Genomic DNA, 21,223 nt, shown 5'->3' on the forward strand with positions numbered 1-21,223 from the left:
AAAAACATGCCTATACATTAAATATGCCCTGACATGGGACAGCACTATGTGGGTTGGCAATTTATGTTGACAAGTAATTTCAGCCACTTTGGATTCCTTTAGAAAATACATAAATTTCATTACCTAAAAACAATGTCTTTGGGTTACAATTTTTACACACACAAACATAAAATAAACAAACAGACAACTATGTAATATAATATGATTATAAAGTTTATAGTGCCTTCATGCATGACAACCAGTGTCTCTTAATTTTCTAATCTGTAACATTAAATTGTCTTTTACATATCATGACCGCGGCAACGTTTCGGAGGTAGAACACAGTCATCATATATTATAACGTCATTATACAATGTCGAGTATCAGATTGTCCATTTGAAATAAAATTATATAATTAAATGAGCCGTGAATAATATTAACTGTAAATAACAATAGAAAAATATGTGAAATAACACGGATTTCAATTCAAGGTTGCTTGATATATTTATATAATGCCGCCTGCGTATTATTTATTATCAATAGGCCACAGAATGTTACACTGCATGATGTAACTTTTAATAATCAATATTATTGAAATAAAGCAGTTACTCCCAACCTTTCACGATTGGTAGAACCCTTGACACATATTACGGTCCAGAGGGGTGATTTATTAAAAAAACATTATGAACAAAATATGTGCATACATATTTTAAATAATAACTATGGTGCGATATTTAATCAAACTAAACTTGCACAAAAAACTTTTTTCTACTCTATCATTAAAACAGTAAAAAGTTGTACTTTTTAACAAGGTTATGCTTGTTCGCGCGGAGTCCAGTTGGGAATCTATTTAATAGAGATTCATTTACATTTACATCATCAAATCAAGCAGTTTACAAAGCAAATTGTACATCTACATCTAAATATTAGCTTACGATTTTTCAGAACTGTTAATAATTATATTACGTTGAAGGTTTAAAAGTTATAAATACAATGCAGTTGTGTCAATTAAAAACAGGCTTACTTCAGCACAGCTCAATTATCTTTCAATGGGGCATATAGACATTATAAGTAGACATCAAACTGATAATGGGTCAGTGAATTCCATCCACTATATTATCGTCTATGTAAGTGCAATACCGCGTATGAGCCAATATGTTCAAAATACGTATTTTTGGCGCTCTCGGTTAAACGGCACAAGCCACATTGATTGGTGCATTCAAATTTTGAAATTGGCCAATAGACTACTTGCACTCGGTTAAAATCAATACCGCCTATGAATTATCTATACTAAAGAAGCAAGCAAGACCGCGTATATCCCTGATCCAATACAGCGGACGAACGGAGAGTTGCGGCAAAAATTTGCACAGACGCATACGATAGTAAAAATATAAAAATGGAAGACACAATAAACTGCATTTAAATTTATTTTTTATCTTTTTTATTGACGAAATTGCAAAGTTTTTTGTCCCTCCTGAATATTTTGACAAATGGTTCTTCCGCGGTATTAAACTTACATAGACGATATCGTCACTGTTCTGGCAGAAGACCTTAATTCGAAAAAATTACGTATTGAGTTAGTTATACCAAAATGTTCCTTATTTCAAACTTTACCGTCTGGAAACCTTCTTAATAAATAAACAGTCTTTATTTTAAAGTCATCCTTTCTACGATTACTTAATAAACTCACATGATAGACAATTTCAAACATTATAACAACTTCAAAGTCAAATTACTAGTATTCTCCAGTTAGTGTGTTCTGCCAGAACAGAGACGATATATTCTTTTGGATGAAGAATCTAGGCTGTGGTTCAAATCCCTATGAATTTAAATACTCCTCAAGACAATACCTTAGTCCATTTTCTCAGCACAGTATGGATATGGGAGAAAAACAAAGAAGGAATCGATTCAATGAATTCTCACCAACACCAGATGTATATCTGAACAATTCAATGACGATATAATAACTCGACAATTGACGAAACTCACACCTCTTCACTTAGTAATGTTATGCAGTCAATATTGATTGTCTATCGGGCTTAGCCGATGGTAAACAAGGATCAGGTATCGGAGTTGGCGGTGCACTGCAAGCAGGTGGCCATGGTCTCTTCGTTGTACCTCTCCACCTGCACAGTGGCCTGGTCTATCCGGAACTTGCTCCGGATTATCTGCAGGGCTTGTCTCAGTGTATTATCGGAGTCTGTGTACTGGTCTAGAATTGAAACATAATCAATATTAATATTATTCATAGTCAGATAACTCTTCCTGGAATGGCGTTCGAGATTTTGTTGTAAGTATAAACAAAAAGGTTAAATCGAGACTGAATATATTACATTCTATCCACTATTCCATTGTGGGCGCTTAAGGCTGTACATCAGTTGAGGCACGGTCTAAAAAGATCGTGGCTAGGCGATGCGCGGATTGCGGGTCGCGGGTGCAAATGACGCATGCCAAACGAAATATACATAATCACCTTAATAATAATCTATTAAGTATTAAAATTCAAAAGGTACCGGGATCATACTGACACACTGACTTTTTGACATAATTGACGAAAAATTACCACAGATGTTGACCCTGTGTCAAAAGACTCACCTATTGCTAAATGTGCTGTGAGAACATTGTGCTGGTTGGTAATTGACCAAATGTGAAGACTGTGAACTGCGCGTACTCCCGCCAATCCACGCAGTGCTGCCAACACACTTTCGTATCTGGAAGAACATTTTCATTTAGAAATTCATTGACAAAATTGAATACATAATGATATTTGGAATATATATAATACTAGCTGACCCGGCGAACTTCGTACCGCCTCAGAATCAATAATCTTGTGTTAACTTATTAGCTGAATTAAATTTAGTTTTTTATTAAGTTAAAATGAATACTCAAAATGAATAAGTTCAATAAATGTGCAAAAATCAAATCAAAATGATAAGTATTTTATTTACATTGAACTGTACACACTGTACACCCACGATGACCGCGTGGATTAAGCGCCGGTCTATAGTGTCGAGGGTCCCAGGTTCGAATCCTGGGTCTGTCAAGTTCACATATTGTTTTTCAATTTGTGCATGAGTCAGAGTATGGTCCTAATAGGTTGAGCAAGTGGCTGACATCCATTTCTCGTAAAAATAAAATCTGTTAATACAAACCTCCACTCTTTAGAGGCGCATATGATCCTATTAGGATCGGACATGGTCAAAAGAAAAAAAAATGTAATTCACGTGGCAGCAAGGCATTTGCTTTATTGAAGCGAATCTAAATGATTTGCGTAGCAATGTTGGACTACTTTTGTTAAACTATTTGCTGGATGGGTTGCACTCGGGTCGATTCCCTTCATTGAAGCACCTTTTGATATACGACATTTTTCGTTTTGTTATCAGGTGCGAAAACGTACAAAGCAGATGGTTTGCCGACACATGAACATGCTGCGTACAATTGACCGTGAGAGAAACATTCATTTTATAGATTCAGGCCACTAACACTCAAGGATTGGCCTTGTAATTTGTTGATCGTCATGCCGAATGCAAGACGAATTGAAAATTGAATTCGTTTAAACTCGAATGGCATATCGGTTGGGATCATCGAAATTCTCGGAATGAGAACTTCCTCACCTTTGAACATTCCTTTGATTATCGTCGCTTGAATCACATTGCCCATGAGTTTTCTCACCACCAAACGCGTTCCGTTACATAGTTTTGGTTGGTTCAGATTTCAAAACATGATGACTACCGAGCCAACCTTCAGTTGTAAATTGTGCGGTGGCAAGCCAGGCAGATCCAATGAGTTTAAAAATTCAGTTGGATAGTTTGCTGCTTCGTCTTCGTTTGTTACACAGTCGATAGATTTGAAGGAATGCAGTGGACCAACGATTTGACTTTGAATTGTGAAGTTTAAGTGATCTACATCTTTGTTCTTTGCCGCAAGAATGCTCGTTCACTCAATCAATTGTGATTTTTGTGGTTAGCAATGATGTTCGGGAACACTTTGTTGATGAGTTCGTCCTTAGTTGAGACGAAATTTCAAAAATTCAGTGGAAACAAAATCAATCCATTCAATTCATTGATAGGAATACGGCCGTTACCGATAGTCAGCAATTGCTTGGAGAAATCTTCGGCAGATGGATCGTTTAGCAATGCAACTCACATGTTTGTCGTCAGCTGAATTTTCTTCACATAGCACCACAGAGTCGATGATTTCAGGCAAGCATTTATTTCATCGGCAGCGGTTGATCTTGGAATGACCGGTAGTGTTTGGTGGAAATCGCCAGATAGTAGAATCATTGCACCTCCAAAACTTCTTGAGTCAATGCGCAGATCTTTCATAGTTCGATTGAGTGCTTTCAATGCGCGTTTGTGCGCCATTGTGCATTCATCCCAGGTGATGATTTTACTTGCTACCAAAACTTTGGCCATTGCTGAGTGTTTCGCAATGTTGCATGTCGATTTTTCAGTCGTTTGAAGGTTTAAGGCCAATTTCAACCTTGAATGAGACGTTCGGCGTCCTTCTAGCAACGTGGTTGCTATCCCAGAAAAAGCAACTGCTACAGCATTTTCGGATCTCGCACGAACAGTAGCCAAAATCAATGACATGAGGAATGTCTTCCCAGTTCCACCGGGCGCGTCGAGGAAAAATAAGCCACCATTTCCATCATCAATTGCCTTCATTAACGTATCGTACACTTCTTTCTGTTGGGGGTTCAACAGTGGTACATTCGTTCGAACTGATTGGTTCAATGCATCTCGATCATATTCACGTTCACGTTATAATTCTCGATTGAAAGCGTCGTTCATTCCACGATGTGGCGTTGGTATTCCTAACTTGACTAACAAACTGCCGCACATGAGGTAACACATGTATTCGATCAAAATCAAAGCCTGGTTATGTATCTCCTCATTCACCTCGAGATCGGGATTCCCAGAACTGACACGAATTCGATGTAAAATGTCTTCTGACATGTCATCCTTGTACTTATTCCACAGTTCAGGTGGATTCGATAGGAAGCATGTCGAAATAATGATAGCAAATAATGTGCGTATCTGACTTGGAGATGCAGAAACAATTGCTTCAGCGATTTTCATATCCCAATGAGTATCGTTTTCAAGCAAATTGAGCTGTTGACATGAAGCACGAAATGTTGGGCACACTACACCATTGACAGTTAGACAGTTAGACATTTCGACTATCATTCTTTCTTTTGTTTGTTTGTTTCTTGTTTATTGTTTCTGTCATGTATCAGAGATGGCGTTGTATACGGATTTAATTTTTTGTGATTTTTTTATTTTTCGAATGCGCGAGGTTCATCGTTCAAATTCATCGATTTCAGTCAAAAGCTGTTCCATACAAAATGTATGAGAAAATGAATTTTCTTCATAATTCATTTTTTTCGTGATTTATCCGATGTTTTAATAGTTATTCTGCTATTCGGGGCGGAGACAAATTCAACAAATCAAAGATCATAAAAATCGGTCCAGCCGTTCTTGAGTTATAAATGGTGTAACTAACCCGACTTTGTTTTATATATATATATAGATACTGGTGTATTGATAATTCATCAGATAAGCTTAAAGACAGATCTTCATACGGTGTTTGACCTGCCTCAGGTAATGTGTGCCAATAGTCTCAAACTGGACTGCCTTCTTAAAACGAATCAGAACGCAGTATCTACGAAGCTTGTTAACCGGTTAAGTGCCCAAAGCGTCTTTGGACGCCCTAATTACACCAATTCTTATGTTAATTACTATCAATTAACTAATTGCGGCATAGAAAGGATTAAATACCACCCACAGGGTGAAAAAATTCTAGTGACCTATGGAGAAGTAAGTAGACTAAGGGACAACAGGGATTCTTGGATACCTCCCATGACTGCTTCAATTGGGCAATGAAAATGATCAAATAAGAAACTTAAAGAAGCCGCTACTTTTAATTCCTGCTCAGTTAAATATTCTATGTTTTCATTTGTATTCAAGGCAAGAAGGAAATTAAACTATACCAGTAAAGGACATAATGAGAAAAAAGTATGAAATCAATATCTTACCTGACTTGATGAGGCACTCCTTCCATGAGAACATTGGTGGCCTCTCTTACAATCTTGATGGTTGTGCACATTACGATTATGGAGAATATGAATGTACACAAAGGATCCACTATCTTGGCTTCGGGCTGGAATGTTATATTAACATTTTTGTTAGGTTATGTAACAATAATGCATACTGATCATCATAATTGTCAATGTTATAAGAAATTAAGCAATTATTACATTAGGTGATAATTTTTTTTTAAGTAGGGAATGGAAATTATCTTAATAGACTATTTTTAGAGAGATTGATCAACACATTGGGTCCATGTTTTGGAACAAACATTGACAAAGTAACATGTCGATTTCGTCAGAAGCAAGACTTGAATCGTGATACGGTTCTAACTCTCGGACTCTGCCACAACACATAAAATATATCTATCACTTCATGTTTGCCACATATTAAAAATATTTTATGACATATTGTGACCGCTCACATAGATAATCACATAAAAAATGCCACCTTCTCTATAATTGTATCAGCTATCTCTTTTTTACATTACATAACTCCATTGCTACTCTTTATTTGACAGCATTATGGCCTTATGGTGGAGAGGGTTCGGAAGAAATTTTTGAGACTCCATTACTTTAGGTTATATTATATTATCCAACTGTCTTTCTCTTAGGTATGCTTACACACAGTAGTTTAAAGTTAAGGAAAAATCTATGTATATCCACATATTTTTTCCAACTTATACGTGATCTAAATGGAAACTCTGTCATTCTTGGTATTATTAACACGTGTGTCCCTAATAATTATCTTAGAAATCGTGACAATCTGTTGTTTGTTTTCACAATGTGCAGAATTAACCTGCCATTAGTTATGTCAATTGGAAGTGCTGTAACTGTGTTCAATCAAATTGCTTTGGATATTGATATATTCCACTTACGTTAGAGTGAGTTTAAGCGGACGTTGTTTTATAGGTTTTGAAGAGAGGGTCTACTTGTTTACTTTGTGTGCTTCCATATCGTCTCTGTTCTGGCAGAACACACTAACTGGAGAATACTAGTTTTGAGTATTTGACTTTGAAGTTGTTAAAATGTTTGAAATAGTCTATCATGTGAGTTTATTAAGTAATCGTAAAAAGGATGACTTTAAAATAAAGACTGTTTATTTATTAAGAAGGTTTCCAGACGGTAAAGTTTGTTATAAGGAACATTTTGGTATAACTAACTCAATATGTATTTTTTTCGAATTAGTGTCTTCTGCCAGAACAGTGACGATATGTTCATTATATGTAAAATAAATTTGAATTGAATAATTGAACAATGGCAATAATTATTAGAATGTTATATAAACTCAATGTCAAATTTTGGTACTCATGGTCGAAAAGAGTGAGGAAGAGCTTTCTCCAGATGGACAGACCAAATCAAAAATGACACAGGTTTCACACTGACAAAGGCCCTGCGTGCGGCTGAATGTTTGAGAGGTGGAGCCAAGCCATGCAGAAGGCTGTCAGACAGCCAAATCATCTGGGTAACGATTCTGTTGTGTCGTGTATGAAGACTTAATAAAGCATACGAGTGAAATACATGTCATTCGTAGTAAACATATTATATGACAGCAATTAACATAAATAATGACCAAGAAAATGCTGTATCCCTTGAATAGATTAATAACACCACAGACTGTTTGCTTTTATAAACACATTAATTTATTAGCCGTCTGTTTATTCGTGAATCAGAACTGACATTATTCAAAAGGATGAATTCATTTGATGTAATAAAAAATGGGAAGTCTTACATAAATCTTGATGATGACGGAAGCGAGGAACACTCCAGCGCTCTGAATGAGATCACCGAGGACATGGATGGCGGCCGCTCGCACGTTGATGCTCTGCTCCGCGGACACTTCTCCCGATGAATGTCTCCTTCCTGACCCTGGATGTAATAACTCGACATCCTCAAAACCTGCAAACGCATAAATTAATGAACATTATATGATTTAGAAAAACACTTTCTGAGAGAGTATATTATCACCAATAGAAAAATTCTTTTTTGAAAAAAGTAAGCCACCCGGCCGGGAATCGAACCCTGCATCTCCACGGGTAAACGCCCCAATCGTCGCATTTATCCAATATGCTACTGTGTGACATACTAATAGCGACAAACTTTAACTATTGGTCATTTTAATACCTACTCATAAGCGCTCTTCGAAATCAAGCTACTTTGGCAATCGATTTTTGTTTCTTAAATCAAAGTAGGTAACTATTTACTATTACTTTTGATTACTAACCGACGTCGTGGAATTTCTCCAATATTTTTTAGAAGTAACTACTTGCACTTGCTAATAATTTATAATTAACTATTTCTTTTATTCAAACAAATAATTCACAAGATTTAAGAATATATCATTCTGATTATAGAAACTTTTCTAAACGTTTATAAAAACATCCGTCTGTCCGGTGAACATAGCAGCAACTGTCAGGTCCGACGCATCTTGCTCACCCACGCCCAGCCAACAATGTTGGTTGGTATGAACCGACATTGTTATTCGGATACTCTCGGTAGATCCGTCATTTTTAACTTGAGTATCTCGAAATTTTTCAAACAAACCAAAAAAACTGTGATTGTGGTATAAATGTTTAAAGTGTTTAAATAACTTTTACGTAATAATCCGAAAATGACAAAATTTCAGATCCGACTTTTTTAATAGGGACCGACGATATACTCTCTCAGAAAGTGTTTTTCTAAATTATATAATGTTCAATAATCAGAATGATATATTCTTAAATCTTGTGAATTATTCGTTTGAATAAAAGAAATAGATAATTATAAATTAATAGTCAACATATTACCGTGCATCGGTCACTATAAATTCCATCCCTAGACAATGGGATTTTACTGTATTTCTCAGCCACCATTTTAGTTGTGCAAGAATTAAATAATGCAGATTTAATTAATAGCCCGGCATATCCATTCTCATTGACTTATTGAGATCATTTATTTTTTCAATTGTCTTGACAACCTGATGTAGATTTTGGTCGCCTCACAAAAGTTTCGTAACATATTTTTTTCTGAACAAACAACATGTGAATTTATCCAGACCCGGGATTAAAACACGGATCTACAACTTACAAGGCGGCCATTCTGGGCGCATCTTAAGATCACAAATGAAAGAAATGTTCCGAATGGTTTGATTATATTGGATGAAGCTCATTTTGAGTTCTCAGGATGCGTGAATAAATAAAACATTAATTTGTTAGTGGTCTGCTGAAAATCCCAAACAATTCCATCAAAGTCGTCTTTACAGTGGAAAAGTGACTACCTAATAAAACACAGGATATACACAATATTGTTAGAAACCCATAAAAGATCAAACCTGTTTGATTCAATCCAGTAGAACTCCCTCCGTCATGATTACTGTCCTTGACCGACGAATACTCTCCATTCCTAAACAGATTAGTCTTGGAAGAATGGACTGCCTTATTCCTGGTCCCGCCTACCAAACTGCCGGGAGCCCCGTTCACAATCCTGTCAGTATTCATGACGCCTTCATTGAGCAGCGGATCCATGGTCAGATTTCTGTAGCCATTCTTCGCGTCCGATCTGTAGCCGCCGATCTTCTTTGCTATAGATGCGGGGATCTGGGAGGGCGTGGAGGCCCCATCACTGTAATGGATGTGACCGTTGGGGGTGGCGTCGTGGGAATGCCCGTGGCTGTGACCATGCGCATGCGCTATGTCGTGGCACGCGCCGTGGAGGACTAGGGCCATTCTAGAAATAATATGTATAAATCAGCATTCAAACGAAATACATGGGAGTGAAATGATGTTAACGCGCGTATTTGAACATGTACCGTTTAAAAAAAAAAATATTCGGTTAGGTACGAGGGTGGGTCAATAAGTCCTTAGAAAAGCCGACAGGTGGCGCGACTAGTACTGTAAGCGGTTTGTTTTCATGCAGCGGCACTACCGATTCAGTATGCTGCGAAGTTTCAATCAGATTGGTCAGGTTGTTGTGTGTTTCTCGTACATTTAAAAAAAAAATTGCTTGTGGAAAATGGAAAAATGGAAAATGGAGAAAATTGAGTTTAGAGCTGTTATTAAACATTTTAATATAAAAGGGTTAACAGCAAAGGAAATAAAAAATGAGTTGGATTTAGTTCACGGCATATCTGCTCCTTCACTTGCAACTATTTATAACTGGTTAAATGAATTTAAACGTGGTCGTACATCAACAAAGGATGAACCACGCTCAGGACGTCCTGTAGAGGTGACTACACCAGAAATGATCAATAAAATCCACGATATGGTGTTAAGTGACCGAAGATTAAAGTTGAGTGAGATAATTGAGGTTACAGGGATCTCAAAAGGTAGCGTCATTTCTATTTTACATGACAAATTGGGCATGAAAAAAATTTCTGCAAGATGGGTGCCGCGTTTGCTCACAGTCGACAATAAACGCAATAGGGTGGTGGCCTCTAAAGCCCTGTTGTCGCTCATGCAACGCAATCCGGATGAATTTTTTCGTCGCTTTGTGACTGTAGATGAAACATGGATACACCACTATACTCCCGAGACGAAAGAACAGTCAAAGCAGTGGATTGCGAAGACAAACCATGTCCAAAGAAGGCGAAAACCGTAAAATCAGCTGGTAAGGTTATGGCTACTGTATTTTGGGATGCACGTGAAATTATTTTCGTTGACTATTTGGAAAAAGGAAAAACAACAACAGGGGATTATTATGCATCTTTATTGGACCAGCTAAAAAACGAAATTGAAGAAAAACGGCCTCATTTAAACAGGAAAAAAATCCTCTTTCATCAGGACAATGCCCGTGTTCACACATGTTTACGATCAATGGCTAAAATTGAAGAATTGAAGTTCGAATTGGTCGACCACCCACCGTATTCGCCAGATTTAGCCCCCAGTGACTTTTTCCTTTTCCCAAACTTAAAAAAATGGCTAAGTGGACAACGTTTTTTTTCAAATGAAGAAGTCATCGATCGGACAAATGCTTATTTTGAGGACCTTCCGAAAACTTATTTTTCTGACGGTTTAAAAAAAATTGAGAAACGTCTAACCAAGTGTATTGAGCTCCAAGGAGATTATGTTGAGAAATAAAAAAAAAATACAAAAATAAAAACTGTTTTAATGCTTTTTTCTAAGGAATTATTGACCCACCCTCGTACATGTTCAAATACGCGCGTTAACATCATTTTACTCCCTACTTCAATTATAGTTTGTCAATTTATGGCTACGGCCGTACGTTGTAGCTTAACCACTGGGAAATGCCAAAAGAAATGGCGTATTTCAAAAAAACACTACCTTATTCTTAGGTCAATAATTTTATAAAGCAAACATTATTCGTAGGATGTTTGTCACACTTGAATGGTCAAAGACATAGCTAATAATTAGTATCTTTAGAATTATCTTCAAATGTGTTAATCTTCCCCATTTTTTGAATAATAAAATGCCTAATTCTTGTCAAATTTGGGATCACAGAGATTATCAATATAATTTTTTATCGTAAATATTTCACTATAATAATGTCGACATAAATTATACTGATGGTTTTATAAATACGTTTAAAAATTAATAAACGTAAAAAATCTTACCACTGCACATGCATGTACTGAAATATGACTATATTCTAAAACATTAGAGCGAGAGGTTTAAAAGAATACTATTTTATGTAATAAAAATACTTTATGCAGTCATAAAATGTTTAAAATAAATATAAAGGATAATATGGCTTAAAAGTTATATAAATAGATTATCTACAACGTTTAAGGAATGTCCAGGATCATGCTTTGAAAATGCAATAAAAGCTCCATTTTTACCTACGCTGAGCATGTCCCCCCTTAAGATTATTATTAAAATTTATTCTAAAAGAAAACCAATAATTAAAACAGAATTAATGTCACATGTCTTCACATTATGCCCATACAGGAAGCTCATGTTTGCGCTTGATTGTCATGTAAATTTTTGACATAATTTGTTCAAGTACACAGTAAGTTTATCAACTATAACAATATAATTCAAGTTACCTCACGTTTAATTGAAAATTTACCTCATCGTTGATATTTTCGACAAAACTATCAAACGAATAGAGTAAAACCTCGATTATCCGGATTGTACAAAACCAATAATTTCAATAGACAAACATAACAGTGTTATGTTATCATTAAAAGACAAGATGGATATAATCAATGCCTTGAAAATAGGTGATTCAGAACGTTTTTATCTAATAAATATGGGATCGGCACCTCCACAATCTCACATATAAAGAAGACATGGTAAAAGAATGAAGAGGAATGTATTTTCACGTGATTCATTTGCAGCAAACCTTTGTGTGTCAATATGGCTTCAATGGCCGAAGAATACTTACAGCACATTGACGCACATTCCAACGCCAGACACGATCATCATGGCATCCACTTGAATGTCATAGTTCCCTTCCCACAACCGCAAAATAGCCAGATACACAAATATCCCTGTCACCAGCCAGATGAGCATGATGGACATCAAAGCTCCCAATACCTCTGTAACACGAAAAATAAAACACACATTAGTAAACTAAATTATTAATTTAGGCAATTTTGACTGTCCATACTATAAGTACATAGGATGGACGAGTCACGCATGACAAAGATACTGACATTCCCGAAGCCGGAAGGCAAGCGATGACCTGATTGACAGATTTAAAGACTTTGGGCGTTCTCAACTGGCCTGGATGGAGGCATGTGCTGGTGGAGGAATAGGATTGTAGCGCCAGGAAGACCAAGAAATAATTAAAATTAATTTTCAGCTTCCCAAAAGTAGGTACTATCAGCAAAAGTTATTCCGAAACACAGTTAAAACTACAAGCGGCCCTCGACTTTCGCATGTAATTGGTTCCTGAAAATGTGTTCGAACGTTGAATATTCGAAAGTAGAGGTATATAAAAAAAACATCAAAAAGTGTACTTTGGAATATTTATCTATCAAAGGGTATAATGAAGTTAATGAGGCGTATTAGCAATCAGGTGTTTTCTTTATAAACTTGTCAAGAGATAGTTGAATACCACACCACCTTTTTACGTATTTGAGAAGGTGATGAGGGAGCGGAGAAGAGAGGAGCGACTGCATGGAAGTGCACCGTTTTTGCATTAACAAAAATCTAAATTTTAAAAAATGTACGAAATAGCAAATTGTGCGCTGCGGGCCGCCCTGTAGTGAAAATATAGATTGTAATGCGAAACCAATAAAATTATTACTTCATTTAGAAGTTAAATTTTAAATTGTCCATTACGACAGCTGTCCTATAATACAAATACTATAATACACCCTATAATAATCTTCATTTTTTTTCGACCTAATAAGATCATATGGACCTCCACAGAGTGGAGGTTTGTATTAACTGATTTTGTTTTTACGAGAAACGGATGTCAGCCACTTGCTTAACCTATTAGGTCCATACCCTGACTCAAACACAAATTGAAAAACAATATGTGTATTTGCGACCCAAGATTCCAACCTGGGACCCACAACGCTATAGGCCGACGCTTAAGCCGTGCGGCCATCGTGCTCGGTTCTAAATATTATTCGCTGCAGCTAAACAATGGAGCCAATTGTTAATATGGAGCTGTTGACATCGATTTTTGAGTCAACGCCAGCTTTCGATCTTTCCTTGTATGATTAGTTTGTGATTTATGAACAAGGTGACACATCATAAGTTGTTTGTTTACAAATTTATTAGATACACGTTTGCACTATGATGTCATAGTATTATGTTGTTTCTGCAAGGTGTACATATAAATGATAAGCGCCATAATCATATAAGTCGGCTGTACGTATTAATTTCACGCTTATCACTAAGTAATAAATTGTATAATAATTGTATTGCTGGGCTGTTAAAAAGTATGTGTCAATTAATAATGTTGGTTATGCGGAATTCATGCAATCGAACATAGTTGTGTGCAAAAGGAAAAAGCCGATAAAGTCTAAAATCGCTATCCTTCAGGGGAGTTAAAAGTAGATTTATTTTTGGGCCAATTTGTATGGAAACTCCAATGTTTCTGTGTGTAATTTAGTGATTCATTTTTCAAGTTTTAAGGCTTATCACTCTGTTCCTTTTGCACACAGATTTATTCTATATTTAATTGAATATTGATTCCCTTTGAATGATGTAACATTTATCACGGAACCGGTTCGATGTGTAAGTAAGTAATATAAGTTAATATTATGAACTGAGCAAATCCATTGTAGCATAGTATTATACGAAAAACTGACGCAGCAGTGTGTTATTTCGTGTTTCAATGTACGACTATATCTGTTTATTTAACTTAATCTATGTCACCTGTATGCTTAGTATAGGAACTCCAATGTTTCTGTGTGTAATTCAGAGGCTTTAATTTGACTTATCGTTTTTCTCATATTAGGTATTATGGTTCATTTGGCATATTCAACCCATTTTTGAAGTTTTAAGACATTCCCCCTTTCCTTTCGCATGGATACATGTTAATACCATCATCTTCTTCTTTGTCCATGTGCGCTCCTTAGGTGGTGAAACATATGCAGACTAGACGACATCTCCAAGAATCACAGTCACTCGTTCTACCGAACACACCTAATGTATTGTATTCAGTGGCCTAGCGATGAAAGTTACGGTTTTCAAGAAATGATTTGAAGCATTTGTATAACAAGAGAGAACCAGTTTCAATGACACATCATCTTGACTGTTGGGTTGGCCTATATGCACTGTAGGCTACCACAAAAGCACAGTATTATACTCAGATGCATACACCCTACGGATAGTATTTTGTGGCAATCCAGGCCGCCACATCTGTTTGGCTTAAAGAAAAGACAAGCCGTGTATCTCAAAACGTACATAGAGTTACAATGTATCAGTCGGTACCAATTTAATAATGACAAAACATAAAGACTAACCAGCCCGCCGGTACCCATAGGACATGCGTGGTCCGGAGGCCCTCTTGGAGAGGAAGAGGGCGCTCAGGGCGAGCAGGAATCCAGCACAGTCGCTCAGGAGATGCGCCGCATCACACATGATAGCCAGACTGCCAGCCAAATAGCCTCCTACGAGTTCACCGACCTGAAATTTTTTTGTAAAGTTAGCAGCCTCAATTTGGAGTAATTATTTAATGCCATTTTGTGATATTATATTATTACTAGCTGAGCCAGCTGGCTCTCGCCAGTCTGTCTCGCTAGGTCTTGCAGACGGCTTGGCGGTGTTGGATTTTAATATAATTGTGAAGTATGCATAGATGGCGCCATAGTTTTCTCTTCGGGATGGGTTTTTTATTCACGTCAGACAGTTTGACATTTCGCTGATAGTAGTAGAATGAGGTTGCGGAATCCTTCATCCAGCAGTGGATTGATCCTCGTTGATGATGATGATGATAACGATATGAGTATGTAGATAAATATAATATCACCAATTTTGATAAATACAGAAAGGAGTAGAATATGGGTAGGGAGGCCTTTATCCAGCAGTGGATTGGATCAGGTCGATGGTGATGATGACGATATTAATATGTAGATAAATATAATATCACCGATTTTGATAAATACAGCAATTCAAATGACAGAAAGGAATATAATCAGGCTAGGGAACCCTTTATCCAGCAGTGGATTGATCCTAGTTGATGATGATGATGATAACGATATGAATATGTAGATAAATATAATTTCACCGATTTTGATAAATACAGCAATTCAAAAGACAGAAAGGAGTAGAATCAGGCTAGAGAGGCCTTTATCCAGCAGTGGATTGGTTCAGGTCGATGTTGATAAGGATGATATAAATAGGTATAGTATCACAAATTCGTTTAACTGCTAGTAGTAGAATCAGGTTGCGGAACCCTTCATCCAGCAGTGGATTGATCCTAGTTGATGATGATGATTGTACCCACAGAGTAGTATGTCACCTTGCAGAACCAAATATTGTTTCTTTCCATCTACCGATTGTGCGACATACAGCTTTACGGACGTAAAAACAATAAGACAGTTATCTTATTATTTTACCTCCGTAAAATGTTATCTTGCACAACCATGGAAGGAATGAAACAGTGATGTTCAATTTTGCGAGGTGAAAAGCTATAGGTACTATAACAATGCTTTTTATTAACAATTATTATACTAGCAGAGCCTGCTGGCAATGGCCAGGTTAGATCTTGCAACTAGCTTGGTGTCCTATTAACATGGTGGTAGAGTTTAATATAATTATGAAATAAATCTAATAATAATGATAAGCATTGACTTGTGGCTGATGGCATTCTGTAGTAGATATTTAGGATGGTACCATGGTTTTCTATTTGGGATATATTATTGCTCAACTTAAGTCAATGTCACGTTTCGCCGATTTGTCATTTTTGCAACATACGAAACACTTTTATTTTTTGTACATTTTGATTGTTGCAGTAATTATACATTATATTTGTTCAATGGATAAGAATCAAACGAATTGCTCAAATGGCTAACATACCTTCTATGTACGCGCTATGTGAAAAATATTTAAGTGGTTTTGTTATGTTATATAAAATATAAAAGAGTTCTGTGACCAAATTTAAAGGGGAAATACTGCTTTAGCATATCAGCATTGTTTTAATATAATTTTGTAGCTACATTTTTCGGAGTGTTAAATAAATTACTGCGTTTGTTCCTAAGCGGAGTACATGGGACTCCGCATAGTTGAGGTTGTAATAACAAACCTTTTTATAAAGAATAGTTATTAGCCAATTGCCCAACCTATTGGGTTCTTTCCATGCATTGTATCAAATACACATTGAAAAAAGCAACGTGCATTTTATTAAGCAGCTGCAGTTTCAAACCTACGGCTTCATATTTACACAAATATGGACACTCTACCGACCAAGACCAATTCTAGATATGATTAAAATGATTACAGTATAAATAATTTTCAGATATGACCTTGCATTACATCAGTAACAATATTTATGTCCACTATGTTAAAAATCAACAAAATAAATTTCAAAGTTTTATAATAACAAATAAATTATTGTTACGGCACAATAATTTTCAGAGTTCAGTTCAGTTATCGAAAAATTTGTAACTACATCCTGTGATTATATCCCATAAATAAATGCTACCTAACTGCTGTTGGGCTATACAGTGTACTAATGAATGATGCTAGTATTTTAGATAACACGTGCTAAAATGAATTCGAATAGATTGCACACAAATTATTTCATTGAACATGCCAATGTTATCAGTTTTTATTTTGGAAAGTTATACGGGCACCACGGAAAAATTACAAGGCAAGAGAAAACTCAACAGTCAAACTATTTAGCAGATATAAAAACTGTGCCGTTTGAATAGAATTTTAAATGCTTAGAATTTTTGGGGATTAATTATGATATTGCAATGGCGAAGGGTGGAGGTAGGCTGTTAAGATTCACCATAAATAGTGCACATTAAACTTTGATAGTCATACGTACCTATTTGTTTTTATTGCACTAAGACCTAAACTACAATTTACTGATGGTGTTGGTTAGTTTTTAAAAATCAATTAAACCCTGCCTAAACCAAACCGTAATAGTTTTGGTATATTTTGGGCGAAATGACAAAATTGTGCACACTTTATCATTCATACTTATTTGTTTTGAACACCATCTGTAAATTGTAGTCTTAGTTCAATGAAAACAAATACGTATTGACTGACAAAGTTTAGTGTGCACTATTTATGGCGGATCTTAACACCCTATCTCCACCCTTCGCCACTGTGATATTGGTTCATCAATTTCAGAATATATAGGTAAGCTATAAGAATTTACATGGAGACAGGCAGAACCGACGTCTTGCTTCAATATTCATTATATCTGATTCATACTAGTTAGAAAAATTTCAAACTCATTGTTTCGGTCATATTTTTATATGTAGACAAGTTCACATTCAATTGTTGATTGTTATTTTTTAAATTTTTTCCTAAATTTAAATAATTTATTAAGTATGTCATTTCCTTCAATTACTAAGTTAACGTGGGTGTAATGTTTGAAATACTTTACAATTTAAATATATTGTTTATTTATAGCCACGACAACGTCTTATCTATATTTGCTTTAGATAAGATTTAAAAAATTCTGGTGTGAGGGTTCAAGAATGGACATTGATTTCTGGGGTTTTCCTATTTTGATAAATGATAATATATATCCCAATATCTTTAAAACAAAAAAGTCCATTGGGGAGATCGATTATTAAGGCGAATTCTTCACTGAGCCTTTTTTAAAGAGGCACCTAGCGGAAAAATACGAAGCTTGCAATTTGAGACATTTTTTTGATAATTTACAATTTCAACTGTATTAATGAATAAATATGTATCTGAAAACATTAAAAATAAAAATATTTTTTATTTTAAGTCAAAGACAAACTTACAATTGTAAAAAATGTAATAAAATGTGAATTTGTTCTATCGGTCCGCACCCTATTATTACATATATTTTATGGTCATATTTATTATTAAAATTTAGTTCATTAAGTTTTCTAAGCATCACCTAAGCGATTTTTGACTAATTCATAGTTTTAATATTTTTAATATCTATTTTAAAAAACATCGATTTTTATAAAAAATATAAATGTGTATAACTTGAAATCCTTTTTATTTATATCAAATCAATTATTTTTATAAATATAAATAAAATATTTATATTAATATAAATAAAAAGGATTTCAAGTTATACACATTTATATTTTTTATAAAAATTGATGTTTTTTAAAATAGATATAAAAAATATTAAAACTATGAATTTGTCAAAAATCGCTTAGGTGATGCTTAGAAAACTTAATAAACTAAATTTTAATAATAAATATGACCATAAAATATATGTAATAATAGGGTGCGGACCGATAGAACAAATTCACATTTTATTACATTTTTTACAATTGTAAGTTTGTCTTTGACTTAAAATAAAAAATATTTTTATTTTTAATGTTTTCAGATACATATGTATTCATTAATACAGTTGAAAGTGTAAATTATCAAAAAAATGTCTCAAATTGCAAGCTTCGTATTTTTCCGCTAGGTGCCTCTTTAAAAAAGGCTCAGTGAAGAATTCGCCTTAAGATAAAAACGAAAATGAGTTCTTATTATACACAAAGCAGATGGCTGTATCATACCTTTATGTTGTAAAAATATCGTATCATTCAAATACATAATTTCAATTGATTCAAATCTTTAAATTAGATTTTCTCAAAACATACAACATCAGTGCATTAAACCATTGATACAAAATCAACAAAGATATCTTCAATAAGACCCAAAGCCACGTTGTATTTGGTGAGTGTTTGCTGGGATGGTTGATATTTTCCATGAGAAGACTTACCATAAAAATAGCACACATTATGGTGGCAGCGAGGAGCTGTGGGCAGGCAGCTTTATTGACCACTTTGGGGCTCCAGTGGCAATGGTGCCATAGGTCCAAGTTGCTCTGTCCTTCCGGCATCGGAATCTCCGTGTAAGCCTCCTGCAATTAATCTCACATCAATACAATTGAAGGCCTACAATGGACATAGGGTGTCTGTCTCTAAAGAATTGGGTGCGGTTTTGAACGTCTGGCAAATGGGAATTTGTGAGTCTATTTTTAAACATTTTCAGTGCCAATATTTAAATTCAAAATGTTGTTTTATTGAATAGAGCCAGGGAACACAAAATTAATGAGAAGTGGGTTGCCTACCGGGCGACGCTGAAACAAGGCTTCATTTTTACGTATGGAGAAATACAGGATATACTTGAGCACGTGTTGAAGAATATATTATTTTCAATAGTTACGTCTGTCTCATAAAAATTTGTAACTTACATGAAATGCACATATTTATAGATATTCCGGATTCTTTGTATTTCTTGTGTTTTAGGGGCCTGACCGTCATTAAGTCATAAACCAAATCTCTCTTCAAAGTTTTGGTCTATGGCGGCTGATTTCACATTTCTATCTTATTAATCTGTCCTGTGATATGGACGTTTCAAAAACATTGTAGGTCCCATTCTCATTCACAGTAATTTATTGAATGCTAATTATTGGTCCTGACAAGGTTGCGAAACCTGTGAATAGGTATGTTATGACCATTTTTCAATATACATACTTAAATGCTCAGACAATCTTTATTCATTCAGAGCAGGTAGAGGTCTCCGAGTATAAGAATATAAATATTAGGGACAGCGGGTCGCGGTCCTCGTTAAAATTATTTTATAAAAGCTATAACAAAATGTTCAATAAGGAAAATTCTGTAGGTTATTTACAAAAATAAAAATAGAATAAACCTAAAACCCGTTTTCGATTCACACATGATCTGCATACAATGTATTTTTACAAGCTGTATGTATGAAATCTTAATAAAAGAAAATAAAAACAAAAAACTATTAATAATGTCATCTGTCAAATCGACAGATTTAGCTGTCAAAATACAGTGTTCCAATCGTACATTTTTTAAATTATAATTTTATAAGATAGAATTTTTAATAAGCGGAAAATCTTACATCGCGTAATAAAGGTGCGTCCATCCCTTCGGAAGGGTCGAATCCAGCAGATGCATAATGGTTACTTCTTTGAGCGTTTTGATCGAAAAGAGCCGACGGCCTCAACAAAGCGTCGTCCGATCGGATTTCATCCCAATTGATATCCTCGTTCATTTTAATTTACTCAGCTGCGACAACCACGCTTCACTAAATACACATATCTGTCGAAACCGTGCGACTTATCTAATTTCCGCTTTTTATCTTTCTTGTAAACACTAATCGCGCACAGCTAGGTACACAATCGAGTATCGGATGTGATTTGAATATTGTACAACCATTCGTAAATTAAAACGACACAGAAGTTATTTTCAATGACACTTTTAATGTACTGTTGTCGACTGGTTAGATGCTGAGACGAGAATAATAAGTGAAAATGTATTAATGCGAAAATAATCCATTTTCCGCACGAGTACGTACTATGTTTTCGTAAACTGTGAAACTGTCTGGAAAACTGTCATAGATAATTTTTCTACATTGGTATTGGTACTAGAACTTAGAACTAGACGAACCATAGACGACCATCCAAACCAGACAGTGTTGCCATCTTTTCAAAGTGGAATTATAGTACAGAGCCTCCAAAATTATAGTATTTGGGGAAAAAATATAGTACGCGTTGTCATCTATTGAAAATATAATATAGGTTTTATGTTTCTCAGAAAAAATAACGGAGAATTTGAGAAACTCCAAGACCCCTTTT

General features: G+C 35.3%; 1 protein-coding gene across 1 annotated transcript; it reads right to left on the reverse strand.

The window, feature by feature from the left end:
- Positions 1-747: 747 nt before the first annotated feature.
- Positions 748-21,051, reverse strand: LOC147077941 (proton-coupled zinc antiporter SLC30A2-like). The gene is made up of 9 exons (XM_085961005.1): positions 20,488-21,051; positions 19,337-19,477; positions 14,928-15,090; positions 12,389-12,542; positions 9,378-9,772; positions 7,800-7,966; positions 6,017-6,141; positions 2,575-2,690; positions 748-2,191 (listed from the first exon to the last, which is right to left on the reverse strand). Exons 1-9 carry the CDS (start codon positions 20,638-20,640, stop codon positions 2,040-2,042), a joined length of 1,566 nt encoding a protein of 521 aa, XP_085817131.1. The 5' UTR covers positions 20,641-21,051; the 3' UTR covers positions 748-2,039.
- Positions 21,052-21,223: the final 172 nt, after the last annotated feature.

Source organism: Rhyacophila brunnea, unplaced genomic scaffold, assembly GCF_057557595.1.
Source record: "Rhyacophila brunnea isolate RB1 unplaced genomic scaffold, BYU_Rbru_1.0 scaffold_12, whole genome shotgun sequence".
NCBI lineage: Eukaryota > Metazoa > Arthropoda > Insecta > Trichoptera > Rhyacophilidae > Rhyacophila > Rhyacophila brunnea.

Coding starts and splice junctions, on each gene's coding strand:
- LOC147077941 (XM_085961005.1), bottom strand. CDS start 20,640: ATGAACGAGGATATCAATTGGGATGAAATCCGATCGGACGACGCTTTG. Junction 9,773..12,388: donor GGAATGTGCGTCAATGTGCT/GTAAGTATTCTT, acceptor TATTATTTCTAG/AATGGCCCTAGTCCTCCACG. Junction 6,142..7,799: donor CCGTCATCATCAAGATTTAT/GTAAGACTTCCC, acceptor ATAACATTCCAG/CCCGAAGCCAAGATAGTGGA.